This window comes from Sphaeramia orbicularis, chromosome 16, assembly GCF_902148855.1.
Source record: "Sphaeramia orbicularis chromosome 16, fSphaOr1.1, whole genome shotgun sequence".
Taxonomy (NCBI): Eukaryota; Metazoa; Chordata; class Actinopteri; order Kurtiformes; family Apogonidae; genus Sphaeramia; species Sphaeramia orbicularis.
The window spans coordinates 53,854,680-53,874,883 of NC_043972.1; the positions used below are offsets into that span (position 1 = coordinate 53,854,680).

The following is a 20,204-nucleotide window of genomic DNA, read 5'->3' on the forward strand; positions in this document are numbered from 1 at the left end:
CTATTGTATAGTGTGCCAACTCTAGAACAGAGAAGAGTGGGAGAAAATGCAAATGTTTACTGCAACATGGAAAGAATGGGTAGAGATAGAGGATAATCTTTTAAAAAACTTAATATTTTAACTGTTATTGATGGCACTACAGTGGAGCTTTGTATAGAGAGATTGCATAAGTTTAGCGCTGTCTCTTCTGTCAGCAGTTGGCGGCCAGTCAGCCAGAGCCTAACCTTTAATAAAATAACATCAGTATAGATGTTGTTTTACAAAATTTAGTCAATCAGTGTAAACTTTCCGATGTTTTAGTTCTGATGAAGTAAAAAGAAAAAAAAACAGACTTTTTTTTTCTTGCTGAATTAAAATAAATAAATAAATAAATAAATAAATAAATGTATATATATATATATATATATATATATATATATATATATATATATATATATATATATATATATAATAGCTTTCTATATATCTGTGTATTTAATTTAATCTTATTTTGTCCTTTTCTAGATGCAGCCAAAACCTCAGACCTAAAGAGGAAACCTAGATCTCCTGCGAGACGTGCTGTACGCAGAGAGAGCACTGAGAGCCTCGGTGGCATTTCCCCAGGTGACTGTACCACCCTCTACTGCAAGAATGTTCCTGTTCCACTCAACAAGAGGGACACGCTTCTGAAGCACTTTGCTAAGTTTGGCAAAGTCAGCAAGATCTACTGCAAGCCTGCCAAGAAGTTGGCCATAGTACACTTTGAGGACAATGTGAGTTACGTCCATTTTACAGAAATCCACCTAACTAGATTAACCATGTTTCTCTTCTATTGTGTAAGATTTACTGGGATTTATGGGAACTATTAGTGAGCAATAGTGCAACGTCATATGACCAAAATGTTTTAGTAGATTTTTAGTTCACCAGTCAATAGGCCGTGAGTTATTGTGAAGACGCTGTGTCCTGCATCGTCATTGTTTTTGTTAGAAATTCCTTCAAACATCTTCTCTGACTAAACTACTGATTTATTTTAAAAAAAATTTCTATAGCTTCCTTGGGACAGTGTCTACAAAGCTTTTTCACAGTTTTGAGAAATTTTGATTTTAGAATTTTTTATGAATTTTTTAACTATTAAAAATGTGCCTTTACTTATAATAGTCCATATTTTGATAGTTTATAGCATGTAAATGGTTAGAGATATCAATATATTTACTATTGAGCACTGATAAGAAGTCATATATGGACTTTCATTTAATTTGTTGAGTTATTGTCCAGAATCTGACAACCTTGCACATTCGTCTTGGTTTTGATTCTTGATAGAACATGCCACTGAGATACAGGGATGTTGGTTCTATTACCTTAAATCACAAAGACAGTAAATCTTGGGTAATTGTTATGTGATAAAGTTTGAGGTGTTTGTAAATTATCTAGGCAGGTGGCTTATCTTAATACATTATGGACAGTGCCCCATAGGGCCTATAGCTTGGTGATAATGTGCCACCATGAAGAAATGACAGGAAAAAATACAGTCTTCACAACTGTCAAGACTGTGAAGGACTAATGCCCAGCCCACACTATCATACGTATTTTAGAAAACATCATAACAATGAAACAATGGCATCACACTCCAGAACTGATGAAGTCTCTTGCATAAGTGATTAAATGATTTCAAGAGCATAATCCAGTCCACTTAAACAAATAAGGTTAATTGATATTGTTAGTTAATCAGGGACTATGACTACTGAGGGATGACCAAATGAAATTGATCACTGAGTGAATAACTTACATTAGGGCATTAACAGAAAAGCCGGTTTGTTGACGTGTCGACGTCTGTGGCACAAGTCGACATTAGTTTGGAGAAGTCAACTAGTTGTGTGTTATTCTCTCTCTCCCTTCCATCACCCAACAGTGCACAAGCCTTCAATCAGTGCATGTCGATGCTCTCATCTTTCACATGAAAACATGGAGCACAAGGTAGTGATGCGCGGATCAGTGGACCCGGGTCAGGTTGGTGTGGGTCCAACAAATGTCACTTTATTTGATGGGCGGGTCAAATAATTCCACAAAAGCTGATTAAAAAAAACCAAAAACAAATCCACACATCACTAGTGCAAGGCCAAGACTGAAGGAAAAAGACGACTCAGAGTAGGATTATTAAACTGATTGTGATCTAGAAAAAGCTATTATCTAAGTGAACCATGAAAGCACCACCAATACTGAATAATAATTTGGACGGCCAGTGTGTTTGGATTATTCTGTTCATTTATTACATGAAGACAACGCACTCTTTTTTTCTAACATGCTGTGTGTCTTGGCTGCCGCTGTCTTAACCTTTTCCCACTTTTTGTTGTTCACTTAAATTTAAAAGAAAATTCAAGGTGTTAGCCTATGTTTTGTTTTGGTTAAATGTCTGAGAAGGACTGTTGATGCTTGTGTCATGCAAGTTTTTTATTCTGCTCTCTACTGTACATTGTTAATGTTACAATGAATGTTAGTACAAGTTGCTCATTGTTGTCTGGGTTGTTCCTCCGCTGTCAATGTGATGACGTCATCATACGACTAGTCAACTCTACTTCAACTTTATTGACAAATAAGTCGTTCTGAAAATATCTGAAGTCACTAATGCCCTAACTTGCATATTTCACTGAATGTGAACATTAACAAAACTATGGCTGCATGATTTGGTTAAAAAGTCTTAAAAGGTAACTACGAGTACATTTCAATAAATTAGAATATCATCAAAAATTAGATTTTTGAAACACATCTTGAAATATGTAGATTCATCACACACACAGACTGATATATTTGAAGTGTTTATTTTTTTTGTTTTGATGATTATAACTTATAGCTAATGAAAACCCAAAATTCAGTATCTCAGAAAATTAGAATTTTACTGAACACCAATAAAAAGGATTTTCACCACAGAAATGTTGAACTAGTGAAAAGTATGAACATGTATAGTACTCAATACTTAGTTGGGGCTCCCTTTACATGAATTACTGCAGCATTGTGGCCTGGCATGAAGGCCATCAGTCTGGCACTGCTAAGGTGTTATGGAAGCCTAGGCTGCTCTGATAGCGGCCTTGAGCTCTTCTGCGTTGTTGGGTCTGGCGCCCCCCATCTTCCTCTTCACAATCGCCCATAGATTCTCTATGTGGTTTAGGTGAGGGAAGTTTGCTGGGCCATCAATCACAGGGATACCCTGGTCCTCAAATCAGGTGCACCCCCCACCCCCCCAATCATAATCCTTAATGATGTATTTTAAAATGATGACACACTGTTGTATATTTCATCTTTTTTTTTTTTTTTTTTTTTAATCTGTTTTAGGCATCAGCAGCAAAGGCAAAGAAGAATGGCAAAATGCTGCACAAACATGAACTCCTCCTCTTTTGGCAGAGAAAGAAGCAAAGTAAGTATATTATTTCTGTAACAAGATGTCTTCAAGTTTTTATCTTTCACCAAGACTCTCCTGTCATGGATTTTCTTGAAAAATATTTTGTAAAGACCCAAACTTTAAAATATCATTTCTGAAAAAGAATGTGAACTAGAGGCAAGATCTCATTAATTTAATATAATTATACTTAATATTTATATTTTTTCAAGCCCTGCGATGAACTGGCGACACATCCAGGGTGTACCCTGCCTTTGCCCATAGGTAGCTGTGATAGGCTCCAGCACCCCCACGACCCTCTCAAGGATAAAGCAGTTCAGAAGATGGATGGATATTCCATTTCAGTAGTTTTAGTAGTACTTTAGTAGTATATGTATATTTAATATTTTATCCCTTAGCTTTTTGCACATGCCTACATTTTTCAGTATTTTGTGTGATTTTTATAGCTTTATATAGTTTTGCTGCTAAACAGAACGGAGCTGGTAAACTGATTTTCATTGTTCCTGTGACAGTTACAATAAAGATCTCTTCTCTTCTCTTCTCTTCTCTTCTCTTCTCTTCTCTTCTCTTCTCTTCTCTTCTCTTCTCTTCTCTTCTCTTCTCTTCTCTTCTCTTCTCTTCTCTTCTCTTCTCTTCTCTTCTATTCTATTCTATTCTATTCTATTCTATTCTATTCCATTCCATTCCATTCCATTCTATTCTATTCTATTCTATATAAATCACACCAGTCATGTTTTCAAGAAAATCCATCACATGAACTTGGCATGGAATGACCCAGATTTATGGTAAAATATAGTTTAAAATAAATTTGAGGGTTTTTTTGCAGGATGTTGTAATTGTCACAAAGGTCACTCATTTGATTTAGCCATTTTTTGATTAATGTATGTAGTCCACAATTCTTATGTTACAAACCTTTAAACCTACTACTACATCTAACAGATCTCACAGGTGCGTCTCAGAAAATATATAAGGAAAAGCTCTATATTTTTTGCCAGTTATTTCAGAAAGTGAAAATTGTATATGTATGTATTGCATATACATACATATATTCTTCACCCACCTTGCCTCCATACACACTGGTGTATGAATGTTTGGTAGTGGTTGGAGGGGCTGTTGGCGTGGTTTGGCAGCTACGTTTCCGTCAGTCTGCCTCAGGGCAGCTGTGGATACAGATGTAATTTACCACCACCAGTGCGTGTCTGTGGAATGAATGAATAATGGATCCAATGTAAAGCGCTTTAAGTGCCTTCAAAAGCACTACATAAATCCAATCCATTATTATGTAATAGACTAAAATCGAAAATTTTTCACTAATTCTGCCTTCATGTGCTATGGGAATACTAGTTACGAACTCAAAAATTGTACATGAAAGCCCCCTTCAAAAAATTTTGATTCACGAGCTGCCGAGATAGAAATAACCTTTGATCTTTCCAATGATAAACAATGCTTTGATTAATGTTCTGCTGCTGTTAGCTGATGATTTTGCACATTTATAGTATACACAATTTGCAAAAAAAAAAATTACAAAAAAAAATGCTGTAGCAGATGAATTAACACATCCAAAACTCTTTAACCCAAGTAGGAGGTCACAATAAATTGTGTCAGCCGTCTTTCATTTCGCTGCAACAACAAAAGCACTTGAACACAACACACATGTAATTTCAAATTCCCCAGTGGAACGGATCATCTTCCCGATAGCACATAAAGGCAGCATTAGTCAGCTGTCTTCTCCAGCTGAGATCTGAACCATTACAAATGCACGTTTATGCTTTTAGCCAGATTAGAGCATATAGAGCTTCACAAAGAATGGACTGGTTTTAGTCGGTGCATCAAGGGCCACCACTTACGGATGTGTCCAGGAAATGTGCGACAAAAGTCACATTGCTGAACCAGAGATATCAGGGGCTCCATGTCATCTGCTGGACTTGGTCTGTTGCATCTTCTCAAGTCCAAGATCAGTGGAGGCATGTAGTAGGAGGTTCAGACCACATTGTGCTTCTGGCTGCTGATGAGCTTTGTGGAGATTTCCTTTTCCAGTAGGATCTGGCACCTGCTCACAGTGCACAAACTATTCAGGACTCATTTGCTGAATGTGCTTGTGTTACTTTGCTTGATCAGCTAGCCAATTTGCTTGATCTGAACCTCATTAAAGAATCTATGAAGTACAAATGAAATGACTGCATTGATGCAAAATGAACCCAGTATTGACTGCATAAATGAGCATAATTTTTAGTATTTTTACTTGGACATTTCTGCATTTATAAGTCCATTCTGAATAATCGCAGTTTTTGCTGTTTCATTTAATTTATGGAAGAAATAGCCTTTACAAGACATTTTGAGATGCATCTGTGTACATTTGAGTAACAAATACATGATTTGTTTAAAACTTCCACAAAAAAGTGAAAGCAGTGCAACAGGTTATCTATATGTCCTCTTATGTCAGGTCCAGGAGACAAAACCAACAGACCCTCACTACGACAGGAGGCTGCAGAGGAACAACGACAAGAGGACACAGAAACCAAAGTTGTTTCATCACCGCTCAAAAGGCCCCCTCTTCGAGCTGAAGCAGTCACCAGCACAGTGCCATTCAGTCACAGGTAACACTCAGACTTCATAAAATATCTGTCAGGTTTCCTTAGTTTAAGATTTAGCTTGATTTCATATCACAGGAATGTTGGGATGTAATAGATAACAGAATGGTTATGGTTTATATCAGATCAGAGGGCTTTTGTGGCTCAATGAGAGCAAATACAAAAGTATTGCGTATATATTTTTGCTCAGTGTATAACACACTGTTTTAAGCATTTGTTACGTACATATTAAATATGTAAATACCATCTAATTTTAATTCTATATTTAAATATTTATATAAATACCAAATTTCTTATTTTTCTTTTGATATTTAATTTTTCACTCGTTTGTGTTTTTGTTTCTACCTGCCTTTTTCTCTGCACTGGTTTGTTTGTTGCTGCTGTAAACTGTGACATTTCCCCATGGTGGGATAAATAATATCTTATCTTATCATATCTTATCTTATCTTATCTTATCTTATCTTATCTTATCTTATCTTAATGATAATTAATGGCCAGATATTGAAAGTAAAGTTCTTCCTGAAAAAAGTTGCAAAAGAAATGGCAAAAAAGAAATTTTCTGACACTTTTATTGCAAAAACAACTTGTCTAATGGTAGTCCTTAAAGGGTTAAAAAAAAACACTTTGTCTTACTAGTCAGACCTAAGCAGTAGTAAAACAGTATTTATGCTGTCTTTATTAAGTTTTTACAATTAATCTGTGGTTCACATTTGTAACAAATTGTTGGGATGAGCTTTTCAGAGACCAGACCAACTTTAGTCTGTTACACCACCGTTAGAATGTGAAGTATACCTCTATTTTCTTTGTGGTCTCTTTCAGCTCTCCAGTGAAGAAGCTGCCCGTAGCCAAATCACTTCATTTTGACAGTGAACCTCAGAAAGAGAACAGCACTGACAACCAGAGCTCTGAGAGACTGGTCTCCTTTTCCTTCCTTAACCTCATTGGCCAGGTGGCTGAGACTGCTGAGGACAAGTACCGCCTTCTGGAGCAGAGAGATAAGATACTTCGTCAAGGTGGTCTTGCTGTTCATGTCAGGCTACTGCTGCCATTCACACAGCTACATAAAGAACATTCATTCTAATTATAGATATTTTTCTCTATAGGTCGACCCAAGAGGTCAGATCTGAACCTGTCCAAGGTGTTTGTGGGGACGTGTCCTGACATGTGTCCAGAGAAGGAGAGATACATGAGGGAAACAAGGAACCAGCTTAGTGTATTTGAGGTCATCCCAAACACTGAAATGGTAACGTATGTTGCATTCATTCTGAAATGCATATTGGAGCCTGTGTATGTTTTAGATTTTCTTATCTCAAACAGATGTTAAAGATGCATGATTTTTTTTTTCTTTTTTATATCAAAAAGTGGTGAGTAAAACATTCAAAAATGCTGTGAATTTCATTTCGTATTTCCTTTACTGGTCAGATGGTGAAGCTTCAGCAATATGTTGCAGTAAAGCTTAAAAATCAGACATTTAGAAGAAATGGTCTCTATCAGCTGGAGGTTAAAAACTTGGCTCTAGTCTAGTTGCAGATGCACATTATACACAGTTTAAGCAGGGAAGGATTTCAAATAATAAACATTTGTCAGCTTTCAAACTCTAAAAAAAAGAATAAAATGTAAAAAAAAATTGCAAGCAAAGCCTCATTATACAGGTGCAGGTATAATATATCTAAAATGTGTAGATATACCAGGAATTCTGTCCATCTTTCTGTGTCCGTCCATCCCAGATATTTGTCCAGCCCATTTCTTAAAGACTGTTCACCCGATGCTTTTCAAATGTCACACACCTGTTCTTTACCACAAGGAGAGGTGCAGTGCACAATTTGATGGCAAAATTTCAATTTCAATTTTTTTTTTACAAATATCAACTTGAATTTAAACTTAGAAAATTTGACCAACCAATTTCTCAAACACTTCGTGTGCCTTTCTCTCAATTTTTGCCTTTTTTTTTTTTTTTCTTTAGAAATTTTTAAAGTTAAGACTCAAAATTAATCCCTGGGTAGGCAGGGTATCAGTGAGCAGGAGGACTGTTTTGTACCAGAAATGATCCAGTTTTGGATTCAGTGCATCACATCAAATATCAAATAGGATGAATAATTGACTTGGGTTCTCCTTGCTGTCCTGTCTTCTGCTCTGTGTAATTATATATAATTGACAGGAGGCTGTGCATCCTCCCCCAGGAACAAAAAAAATCTTAATCATAATATTGGATCAGGTCAAAGAAAAGTCACCTAAAGTAGTTGAGTTTCGTTTGACTGATGGTATGTTGAAAGAGTTTATCCAGTACTCTTCAGAATTGGGTGGATGAAGACTGAAATATTAGAATAGGAAAACAAACACATCTCTTTTAGACCATGAAGAAAAATGCACTGGATTCCAATTTTGATTGGAATTTAGATTGTATTTTAAAACAAATTCCAGTGACCAAAACATACACAGGCCTATAGGCTACATTGAAAATAAGAGGAAGGCTGTAGACAAAAATGAGAAATGTCACCTCCCTCATCAAGGTGGATCACGCTGCTGCAATCAAGGAGTATAGCCGCTCATCAGCTGACCAGGAGGAGCCCCTACCCCACGATTTGCGGCCACTGCCTGTGCTCAGCATGACCATGGACTATCTGGTGACTCAGATCATGGACCAAGGCCATGACAACTTCAGGGATTGGTATGACTTTGTCTGGAACAGGACCCGTGGCATCCGTAAGGTAAGTCTGCCAGCCATAGGATTCCTTGGTGTATCCTTTAGGGGCACAACAAGAAAAAAATTACACAAAAAATGACAGAACACATTAAATTACACTTGAAGGACAAACATGCTTACATTCTCTTTTCTAATTTAATACTTGCTGGATTCCAACAGTGTTCTTCTGGTACCACCATTTCCTGCTGTAACCACACTTAAAGCTCCTTATCTTTGGCAGGTACAGTACACTTTTGGGGTACTATCTAATGTATGTGTCTGTTTTTCTGTTCTACCCACAGGATATCACACAGCAGCACCTGTGTTGCCCTAATACAGTGATGCTTATTGAGAAGTGCACACGCTTCCATGTTCATTGTGCGCATCACCTCTGCGAGGAACACATGTCATCTTTTGATGCTAAGATTAACAATGAGAACATGACAAAGTGCTTGCAGAGTCTGAAGGAAATGTACCAGGACCTTGCTACACGTCATGTATACTGCCCCCGGGAGGCTGAGTTCCGTCAGTACAGTGTGCTGCTGAAGCTCAACGATGGGGACATCCTACGGTCAGTACATTATGATCAATAATCCTGCCTTCATGTGCTGTGGGAATGATGGTAAATACTAGTTACGAACCGGAAAATTGCACATGAACGCCCCTTCACTATTTTCCACTGGAGAACTGGGAAAAAATGTAGATCCACAAGCTGCTGAGATGAAAATACCCTTTGAACTTTTCAACATGACGGAGAGCAACAAGGGATTAATCGCAAATGATAAACAATGCTTTTATTAACATTCTGCTGCTGTTAGCTGATGATTTAGCACATTTGTTGTATACATAATTTGCAAAAAAAATATGTATCAGAGGAATTGACACATCCAAAACATTTTCACCCAAGTAGCAGGTCACGATAAATTGTGTCAGCTATTTTTCATTTTGCTGCGACAACAAAAGCACTTGAACACAACGCAAACATAATTTTGAATTCACTTGTGGAAAAGATCATCTTTCCGATAGTACTTGAAAGCAGCATTAGAGTACACTTAAATATCACTGCAATGGAGCATCTCCTGTGTGACCATATAAAAGTCATCCAGGGATTTGAAATGCACAGAGCTCTTGAGGATGGCTCAGTATTAAAAATGGTGCAGACTAGATGAACCCTCCCTAGCTTCACTTGTTGTGGCCTGCTGTAAAGTTAAATTATGCTAACATTCCAGATATAGTAATTAAGCACCCGAAAATTTTGTTACAGAATTTTGTGATGATATGGTTAGCATAACTTTTCTACCATTACTACAGCATAGCTGACAGGAAAAGTCATGTTTTATTCAAAAATACAAACTCTGAAAGTACGTCTCGGCTTCCTCACCATTCATTTAAACAGGGGAAACTCCTTACCTTAACATCGCCAGATAATTTGTGGTGAACATAGAGATTGAACAAGGTCCAGATCAGAGACCACATTTCTCCTGAATTGTCAAGACTCAGGTATTGGGGGGTAAATAAAGTTACTAGAAACTTAAGAAAAAAAAATCAGGACAACTCTATGGAAAAATTGTTTAAATACTGTTGAAGGCCTCGGTGATCTTGTTCCTCTACACTGAGCAGAAATTTCCACCATAAACCTTTTTTTGTATCTTAACCTGTAAGCTAAGGTTTTTAACAGAAACATTTGATTCATTTTGAACCTAGGTCTGTATAATAGTTTTGTTTTTTTTGTTTTTTTAAAGTGCTGTTTTGACATGCTTCCTCACCTCCTTCATTTCTTCTCAGTGAGGTGCAGCAGTTCCGTGATGAGGTGCGTAACTCCCCTGAGGTGACTTTTGCTGTCCAAGCATTTGCTGCAGTCAACAGCAACAACTTTGTGCGCTTCTTCAAATTGGTGAAAGCAGCCTCATACCTCGCCAGCTGTCTTCTACACAGATACTTCAATCAGGTCAGAAACTGGGTCTGTTTTTTGACTGTTTTAGTTTTTGTTGAATTATTCTGCTGTTTCTGCTCTTTTCTCAGCATAGAGAACAGAGAGAATATACTGTGTGGTGCACGCCTTAAATACTGGTGTTCTTGTGTACAGGTCAGAACTAAGGCTTTAAAGACCTTGAACATGGCCCATACTGTGGGTCCACGGTCTACTTTGTTTCCAGTCGATGACATTGTTCGGATGTTAATGTTCCGTTGTGCTGCAGAGGCAGCTGATTTCATCCAACAGTATGGACTGAATGTTAGTGATGGGTAAGTGTCTACCAGTAATAGATATTTTCAGTTACTTTGTTAATACTGTTCTTAGATAATATTTACAGTGGTGGCAAATGTCAACATTTTCAACACTTTTTTCCTTTTACCTGAAAGAAAAATGTTTAATTTTCAAAATATAATGTTGCAATTTCTTTTCAACATCCCTGCAACCGAAGCTTGATTCTGGGTAATTTTACTGCTATTCTTCAGAAAGAGTGCACCGTGTATTGTTAAATACAACACTTTAAGACATTATGGTTGTATATTTTCCCAAGGTTATTTGAATTTGCTAGAAACCCTTCCATGGAGAAGTGTTACTTTTCAAACTGAAAATAATATACTTAACGCCATTAAAAATGCACGGTCCAAACATGTGGTGTAATTTCCAGAAAATGATTTGCTCAGGTGCCTATTTTGTATATGTCGCTCATGAGATGAGTAACACAGTTAACAGCTGTATTTTTTTTTATTCCCGATGCTAATCCCTTAATGTTGGACATTGAGTCGAATCTCTTGTACAGAGTGGTAACTTTAGGTGTGGTCAATAGCCGATATAAAGGCAGCAAAGAAAACACCAAAATGTTTTATTTTTAATTCCAGGACCGATGGTAAAATGTTGGGGGTCAAAGTAAAAAGTTACTAAAATAAGTACTTCAGTTATTTGTCACCTCTGTCTGTGTGCAACAGTCTTAAGCCTAACCCACCCTAGTAAAATAATAGTGAATAAAAGTAGTATCAACATTTGACAGAGTTTAAATTTTGTTGACAGTATGGTAGAGCTCAACCGGACAGCCTATCAGGAGCCTGACCTGCCTCTATCCCTAAAGAAGTCTGAGGTCATTCTTGCCAAGAAAACAGTGTTGATTGGAGAGGTGGTGAATGGAGGCTCCCTTCCTAATCCTCCGCAGCATCAGCCAGTCCGCAGCTTTGATTCTCAGAACAAGTACTGTGGAGAAACCTCTCTGACTGAAATCCCTCAGAGTCAGTTTAAAGGTATTGACCACATTTCACAAATCCATTTTATTTCAGCATTTTCAGTAAGCAAGTCCTACTAACACAAACTACTTTTGTGTGCTCATCTGGGGTCATATTTAGAGACACTATGACAAACCACTTGGAGAGATCTGAACTGGGTATGCAGTTGTAGAGTAATTTAGGAAAATTTGCAAAGCAACTCTGACCAAAAAAGAGGTAGAGTGGGTCGTCCAATAACCAAAGGGTTGGCGGTTCGAATCCCGCTCTGTCCTAATCATGTACTGTTGTGTCCTTAGGCAAGACACTTCACCCACTTTGCCTCCAGTGTCACTCACACTGGTGTATGAATGTTTGATGGTGGTTGGAGGGGCCATTTGGCGCGAATTGGCATCTCCAGGACAGCTGTGGCTATAAATGTAGTTTACCACCACCAGTGTGAATGCGAGCGAATTAATAGTTAGAGAGAGAGAGTACGAATAGTTAGATAATGAGTAGTTGATCCAGAAGTTAGGTAGAACATGAAGTCAGCAGACCTAATCAGCAAATTTTCTATCAAAGGTTTTCTGTATGAGATTTGCTTGTGATCATGTATTTATGTGAAGTTTGTGATGGAGTCTGTATTTGTCTGCTGTGCCTTCACAGTCTTCAACTTTCAGGCAAAATTCAGTCATAATTCTAAGAATTTTCCTTGACTTTCTCCACTTCAACCAATGTTTTGCGCTGCAAATTTAAAAGGAATATGGCCCCAGAAGTTTTGTTAAGTCTAGTATATTCATTGCTTAATTATCTGTCCCATTTTAAGTCACATGGTAGTGGCACTAGAACTCATTTCTGTCATTCTAATTTCATACGCATAGTGACAGTGCTACTGTCTTATTGTTAATTCAGTGACTGAAGTTTGTAAGGTTTGCAAACATGCAGGGATACAACGAATACAGATGATTTGCTGATTTTGTTCCCCTGTCTCAGCTGTTAGTGCTAAGGTAGAGGCCAAGGTTCCACCCTCTGCTGATATCCTGACCACAGCTCAGGACATTCCGGCAGTGTTCACACTGCCTCCGGCTGTCCTGGGACCTACACCGGCTGTCCTGAGACCTACACCAGCTGTCCTGGAACCTACACCGGCTGTTCTGGGACCTACACCGGCTGTTCTGGGACCTACACCGGCAGCTCCAGACCAGACCAGGGAACCCAGTGAAATGCCCCTGAGTTCAAGTCAGCCAGAAGAAGGTCCACAGCTTTTCCTGCCAGTTTCCCAGCCTCAGCCTGTTAGAACACCTCCACCTAAACCTAAGGTGGAATACAGCAATGAGGTAGGAAAGGATAATTGATGCTGCCTTCAAGTGCTATTGGGAAGATGATCCTTTCAACTAGTGAATTCAAAATTACAAGTGTGTTGTATTCATAGCAAAATGAAAAATGGCTGACATGCAGTTTATCATGATCTGCTACTTGAGTAAAACAGTTTTGGATGTGTTAATTCATCTTCAACAGTTCCCAGTAACCCCCCCAGATCACATCATTTGTGCCAGTCTTTTTGGTTGTTCACATGACTGTTGTGTCTTCTCTCCTGGAGGACATTCTGGCTGAGCTAAATGGTGTGATAGAAGAAGTTGTGGAAGAGGCAGTGTGGGAGGTGGCTGAAGGTGGAGCCAGCTACACCACTGTTGCTCTTTTGTAAGTTCAATCTGTTCATACTCCATCACTTTTATATAGCATTTTTTTATGCACATTTACCTTCTTCGCGTTCTTCTTCTTGCTCTTCTTGTTCTTGTTTTTCCACAAGTTAGGATGATGTGTAAAATGTACAAAAAAAAAAAAAAAAAAAAAAAAAAAAAAAAGAGAATGCAATGGCTTACAAATCTCATAAAGCCATATTTTTTTGACAATAGAACACAGAAGACATTTAAATTAAGGAAACATACCATTTTAAGTTAAAAAAAATTGCTTAATTTTTTAATTTGACGTCAGTAATGCATCTCAATTGAGTTGGGACATGGCCATGACTGTAGCATGCCCTCCTCTTTTAACAAGAAATTAGCTCCAGAGATTGCACTGTGGATACCAACTGCCCAAGGTAAATCAATAGAGTAGTTTTTTAGTTCAAAGTATTAGGCTTTCTGCTTGACCAGGACCTTACTTTTACTACACACATTGGTAATCTGGTCCGCAGACTGAGGGTGAAACGTAGACTAAAAAATCCAGCTTCTCGTCAAAGCACAGAAATTTCTTGTATCTGCGACATTTTTACCTTTGCTTGATGATGTTCTCTATATGGGTGTCTCAACCAAATATTTGCAATCTTTGAACACTGTTCATCAGTGTGTGTTGAGATTTGTTCCAGGCTGTTGTCATCTTACTAAAAATGATGAATGTATGCCAAAGCTGAATGGCCTTCTTTGAGTATACGAAGTCATACCCATAAGATGATTCTGATTTCTAAGCCTGTTCTTGGTCTGGTTCCGTCTTACCTATGCTGTCTTTTACAACGGACCACCAGTCGTTATGTCTTGTATTCCTGTGACTTTTATTACTTGGTTGTTCCTCATGTTCAGATTGATAGGGGAAATTGAGTATTCAGTTTTGTTGCCCCCTCTGCATGGAATATGTTCCAAAGGGAACTGGAAGTATCAGAAATCATTTCAAAATAATGCCATTCATAACACACCCAATTTACTATCTTTGAATTTTAAGGCATTTAAAATCTCATGGCAAGTCATGGGAAAACCTGTAGCTATCAGGAAACACCTGTCACCTTCATTCGTCAAGAAATAGGTCTTAAGTGTAACTTGCTTCATCAAATAATGTTAGAAAATGGAGTCTTCCTGGGTGGTTCCAACCAACCAGAGCTACTAAGAATTTTATAAACCCACCCTCAGTTGCTATGTTGTTTTTGTGTTTTTTACTCTAAAGTACAACTTGCTTACTTGGAACAAGAAGTAAAATCACTTCTTTATTATAATTGATATAGAATACATTGGCCATTAGATGTAAAAGTAGATATCAGATAGATCCGATATGATTTAATTTTTGAAGTCTACAGGACAATATACACTTTGGCACAAAATATCACAGCTGTAGATGCCATATTGTCAAGGAAATCAGCTTGAGTGACCTTACTGATTTAGAAAGGTCAGTTTCTTCTATTTCCTCACATCTGAAGTCCTTTTATCTTATCATGGATATTACTTGTCTCACCTGTCATAAGTATATGAATTTACACTACATTTGTCCTTATTTTTGTTTCAATTAGCATTCCTATACATATATTGCTTGTTGTTAAAAGTGAGCGACTGACTGCTCTCTTTCGTGTCATGAACTTTCTGAAACATTTTCCAGTGAAGCTGAAAACTTCAGCGTTCAGATGTTGCTAAAATGTTTTCATACATATTTCAAAATTCCCTACTACAACAGTGGATGCATTTTCATCAACATTTTCTGAATTTCACAATTTCCGCTCACTTCATGTGGTTTTTGCCATTCTTTGACAGAGAATGAATGAGCTTACAAAAACGCCTTTTTCGAATGAACATTTAAATCGTGTGACTTGTGTAAATGGTGTGGATAACCTGCAAGTTGCACTTAAGTTACATGCATAGGGGTGTATAAAGGTCTGTAAAAGTCAGACATTGCACTTTTTCAAATCTGCAGAAGTTCTATTTAAATGTAAATAATTAGCTTCCTCTTATTAGGACCCATAGGCTTCTTACAGCATGCTTGTTGCTTTTGCAGGGAAAGCAGTGCAGAGGTAGAATCCCTGCTGAGTGAGGTTTTAGGACAGATGCTGCAGGAGATTTCCTCTACTGAGATCCAGTTGGAAGAAGAGCGTGTCGCTGAAGAGAAGCGGAAGCTTGAAGAAGCCAGGTGGGTGTGCTGACACTTGCACCCTAATGCAAACTGTTTTATTATTATCCACAATGGGAGTCTTCTAAACATATGATCTACATTTACTCCACTCCATTTTTTTCCTGTATGTAGAGGTTACAGTTAAAAGATGTAAGGAATGCACTTCTTCAGAGCAAATCAACACAAATATACATCTCTGTATTATGAAATCATGTATTATTTTCATATTATTTATGCCATAGCTTATGTTGTTTTTGGGGGGTGTTCTTTGGGGGGTGCCAGGAGGAGGCAGGAGCATGAGGCCTTTTTGACTCAGTTCAGCTTCTCTCTCTGCTCTGAGATCATCCACCAAGTGTTAGACGAAACCATCCATGAGACTGCAGCTTCTGAAATTCAGTAAGACCACTAAATTCATCTTCTGACCTGACCAGTATCTGTAGCTTTTTCTAGAGATGTATGGGCATAAATATAGGTTCTAATCTTAATACTTGTTTATGACCATTTTCAGGCAAGCAGTGAATGAGAAGGCAGAACATGTGGCTAAATGCACAGAGCAGGTGTGCACCAGTCTGGTTGAGGAGACTTTGGATGCAGATATTGCGGTATTGGTTGAAGAAATCCTTGATGTGGAATTACAACGTATCCTCAAATACATCAAAAGGTATGGAGCAAAAAGGGCAATAAATACTGGACAACAGACCAGTTTCAATCAAATATGCAGTACAAACGAGGCTAAAAATGGAAAAACCAAAAGGCGGAGGTGCTAAAAGTAGGTGTTTTGAAATTGTAAGAAGTAAAGAATACAGATATTTAAAATGAAGAGAGTTAAAGTAAATATGTATTGGAAGTAAATTTAAAGTACATATTACCTAGAATCTCTTTTTAAGAACATTCACAGTTCTGTTGAAATATCTTCCGTGTTGATGTGCCTCATCCTTTTCCTTCACTTCTGTACCACCAGATGGCGTGATGTAGTAGCAGTGCGTCGGCAGCTCAAGAGACAGATGAGAGCTTTCCCTGCAGCTCCCTGCTGTGTGGACCCACGCTTTAAACTGAAGGCTTTGGCTCCAAGTGCCCCTGAGCATCCCTCCTTAGCAGAGCTTGCCCATGGACGGGTGAACCTGGGAAATGCCGGCACTCTGGCCGTGTCCAGCACCAGGTAATTTAAACTTCATCTGTAGAGGACATGTTGTAATATTTGTGTCAGCATCAAAAGTCAATTTCTTTGTTGCTGTTTTTTCTTTGTATGTCATGAAGATTGTTGAAAATGAGACAAGAGGCAGTCCACAAGATGAGAGTCCACTACTACTATCAGAAACTGCTAGAGTAAGTTGGGAGTTGAACAAAAGCAAAAGGTTTATTGCCACCAAAAAGCAGCATTTTGAATCCTTTTTGATTTCCCTCTCAGTGAGACAGTGTGGACACCACTTGACCTGCCAACACTGGTGATGAAAAACACCCCTGATCCACCTGAGAGAATCTTCTGGAAAGCCCTTCTCCTTTTACCCAGTGATCACGACAGCAGAGACAACCTGACGGACAGGTCCTTTATCTTTTATTATTAATCCTTTTATCTGGACTATAGAGGATACCAGGTCTCTTTGTAATCAATCTTGTGTTAGACAGACCTCTGGTACTAATTTCTTGTATTTAATACAGTAGAACCTCGCAGTAAGAATTTCATTCGCTCCATCGCCAAGCTCATTTTTGTGATTTACTCATTTTACAATTCAATTTTCCCTTTTGAAATTAATTAAAATATAATTAATCTGTTCCAGCCCCAAAAACCACCCAAAAATCCTTTTTTAAGGGTTTATAAAACAGAAAATGTGCAGTTGGACAGAAAATAACAATTATAGAAACATAATAAAAGAGAATGCAAAATAATTTTTTTTTTGTTTGTTTTGGGGTTTTTTTCACTTATTAATTTACCTTAAAGATGAGACGATCTGTGTGTGAGGAACGGGGGGGGGGGATTATTGTTTGGAAGGAGAAACAGTGATCACGTTTTCTCTCATGAGATTACGATCATGTATTTTCTTGCCTCAAGATGAACATGTGAACTGAGTGGGGGAGCATGTGTGAGCTCAGTGCTGACTAGCAGTGGCTAGTGTGAAGCTCGCTCATACTGTGGATTCCCAATCGTATTTCAAAACTAAAATACTCACGAGCCGAGTCTCAAAAAGCAAATTACTCATACAGTGGTGCACTCGTACTGCGAGGTTCTGCTGTACATTGAAGTGATCCTTATTTACGAAGTAGTCTGATATTAATATACTCCTGTTTGTGTTATTATAGCGTTTATGAAAACTTAATACTTTGATAGTTCTTTCAAATTAAAAGCACTTTTAGCATTTCAGTGGCTAGAAATTCTATTATGTAATAGGGCTTTTAATGTGACGTTAAAACGTTCACTTACAGTAACTAAAATATTTTGATATGAAGTAACAGTAATCATCATATGATCATTCATCCTTGCTTGTATTTTCTGAAATGGTTATTCCTCGCAAGGCTCATGGGGGGTCTGAGAGCCTATCCCAGCTGCCTATGGGTGAAGGCAGCCTTGGACCTGTCGCCAGTTCATTGCAGGGCTACCATATAGAGATGAACAACTACTCACTCAAGTGTGATCGTATCGTTGAAATAGATTAAAATTGAACGGAATAAAAGCAGTAGAAGGATGGGGTTAAGTTATGCTTAACTGGAATGCACAGGACAGTCAGGTCCACATGTATCTGGACAGTGTCACAAGTTGTGTAGTTTTGCTTCTGTACACAGTGGATGTGAAAGGAAACAGTCAAGATATAATTGATGTAATTAATTCAAGCGGTTTCACAAGAATATTGCATTCATTATTTTGGAAGTACAAACCATTTTAAAGAAAGATAATATTAATATAATGATTTTAGTTTGTTCACTTACCTTTGAGCCTCTGAAAATGGAGTGATATTGTATAAAAAGTCCTAATCAATTAATGGAATATTTTTGTTGTATCCTTTCAATTAAAGCTAAAAATATGTACTTCAATCAAATCTTGATTGCTTTAATTAAATCCATTATGATTGTGTACAGAAGCAAAATTAAAAAAATTTTTCTCACTTAACAGATACTTATGGACCTGATTGTATTTAACAAATACCAGAGGTTTATACAGCCTTTTTTTTCTTGACCTGGTTTAAGGGACAGGCTGAGATCACCATGATTGTGTCAGCCACATCCTCAATATTTATTACCAAGCTTGTTATAGAATGAATAATAATATAATAAATGCAAAAAAGACAAGTTGTTCTCTGTAAAGTCACACAGACACTGGCCTGTGCTTAATCTTTTCTTCCTCCCTCTATTGTCCAGGATCTTGTCAGACTGGCTAGAGACAAAGCTTGCTGGAGGGCAGGGGTCAGACGTGGATGAGAGAACACCTGATGGCACCCTGCAGACCCTCTATGTCACCAACTCTGTCCAGGATGATGGAGAAAGCATTCACAAAGTCCACATCAGTGTGAAGGTAAGATTTTTAATAGCCTTTAAACAAACAATGGATGGTAAATCATTTTGTGTTTGCTGCATACTCAGCCACAGGTAAGTGAGGTTGACTATGGGAATGAAGACAACTTGGAATCTGCCATATTATTTGTTATTGTACGAAGGTATTTGAATTGTTAAATACAATCAGGTCCATAAGTATCAGTACAGTGAGCGAAATGTAAAAATTTTGCATTTGTACACCATCACAATGAATTTAAATTAAGCAGTCAAGATGTGATTGAAGTATAGAGTTTTAGCTTTAATTCAAGAGGCATAAATAAAATATTCCATAAGTAACAAAGTACCAGACCAGACCACGAACATAACTGAGACTAATCAGCGGATTTATACAGCGACGGCAATAATTGTAGAGATGCTTGGCTAAAATGTGAACTGCTTGAGTAGCCAGAAAGAACAGGTCCCTCCATGGAAAGCAAGGCAAGAGGCAAAAATCATGGAAGCACAGAGAGCAGTTAGCCTCCTAACAGAACTGAGGAACCTAAAGAGACACACAGGAGAAAAGAGGCCCACCACCATCCCAGCTGAGATCTTATGCCGCGTTTCCACTACATGGAACCAGCTCGACTCGACTTGGGTCGGCTCGACTCGGTATTCCTGGAGACCGTTTCCATCACAAGATACTACTGACTTTACAGTACCTGGTTGTCATAGCGATGTGGTGCGTTACTTCCGTGTCGTCTGCTCAGAGAGTTGCTGATAAACTTGCTGGTTGCATGTTGTCTCGTCTGAATTTTTACGTTGGCCACCAAAGACTGAATCTCCTCGACCGACCATGGTGTAGTTTTGGGCTGTTATCATGTGGATTAATGTACCGCTATATTTACTGACCACTTCCGCATCTGTTTTTTGTAAAACAGCGGGTCACAGAGAAAACTCTCTGACCAATCAGTGGTCTGCAGTGTTTACACGTCACGGTTTAGTATCTGGTCCTCAGTCCTGGAACCTT

The 20,204-nt window shown here is 38.0% G+C and overlaps 1 protein-coding gene across 1 annotated transcript in view; it reads left to right on the forward strand.

Moving 5' to 3' along the window:
* The window catches only part of mcm3ap (minichromosome maintenance complex component 3 associated protein), a 36,566-nt gene that overhangs the window by 4,276 nt on the left and 12,086 nt on the right, over nt 1-20,204 (forward strand). Inside the window, exons 3-22 of the mRNA XM_030157954.1 lie at nt 505-752; nt 3,307-3,388; nt 5,814-5,967; nt 6,781-6,974; nt 7,065-7,204; nt 8,472-8,669; nt 8,947-9,215; nt 10,430-10,592; nt 10,731-10,888; nt 11,661-11,884; nt 12,836-12,933; nt 13,018-13,179; nt 13,443-13,543; nt 15,599-15,730; nt 15,995-16,108; nt 16,221-16,373; nt 16,674-16,871; nt 16,970-17,038; nt 17,121-17,255; nt 19,064-19,217. Of these exons, the coding sequence (XP_030013814.1) occupies nt 505-752; nt 3,307-3,388; nt 5,814-5,967; nt 6,781-6,974; nt 7,065-7,204; nt 8,472-8,669; nt 8,947-9,215; nt 10,430-10,592; nt 10,731-10,888; nt 11,661-11,884; nt 12,836-12,933; nt 13,018-13,179; nt 13,443-13,543; nt 15,599-15,730; nt 15,995-16,108; nt 16,221-16,373; nt 16,674-16,871; nt 16,970-17,038; nt 17,121-17,255; nt 19,064-19,217 (3,146 nt within the window). The remainder of the gene's footprint in view (nt 1-504; nt 753-3,306; nt 3,389-5,813; nt 5,968-6,780; nt 6,975-7,064; nt 7,205-8,471; nt 8,670-8,946; nt 9,216-10,429; nt 10,593-10,730; nt 10,889-11,660; nt 11,885-12,835; nt 12,934-13,017; nt 13,180-13,442; nt 13,544-15,598; nt 15,731-15,994; nt 16,109-16,220; nt 16,374-16,673; nt 16,872-16,969; nt 17,039-17,120; nt 17,256-19,063; nt 19,218-20,204) is intronic.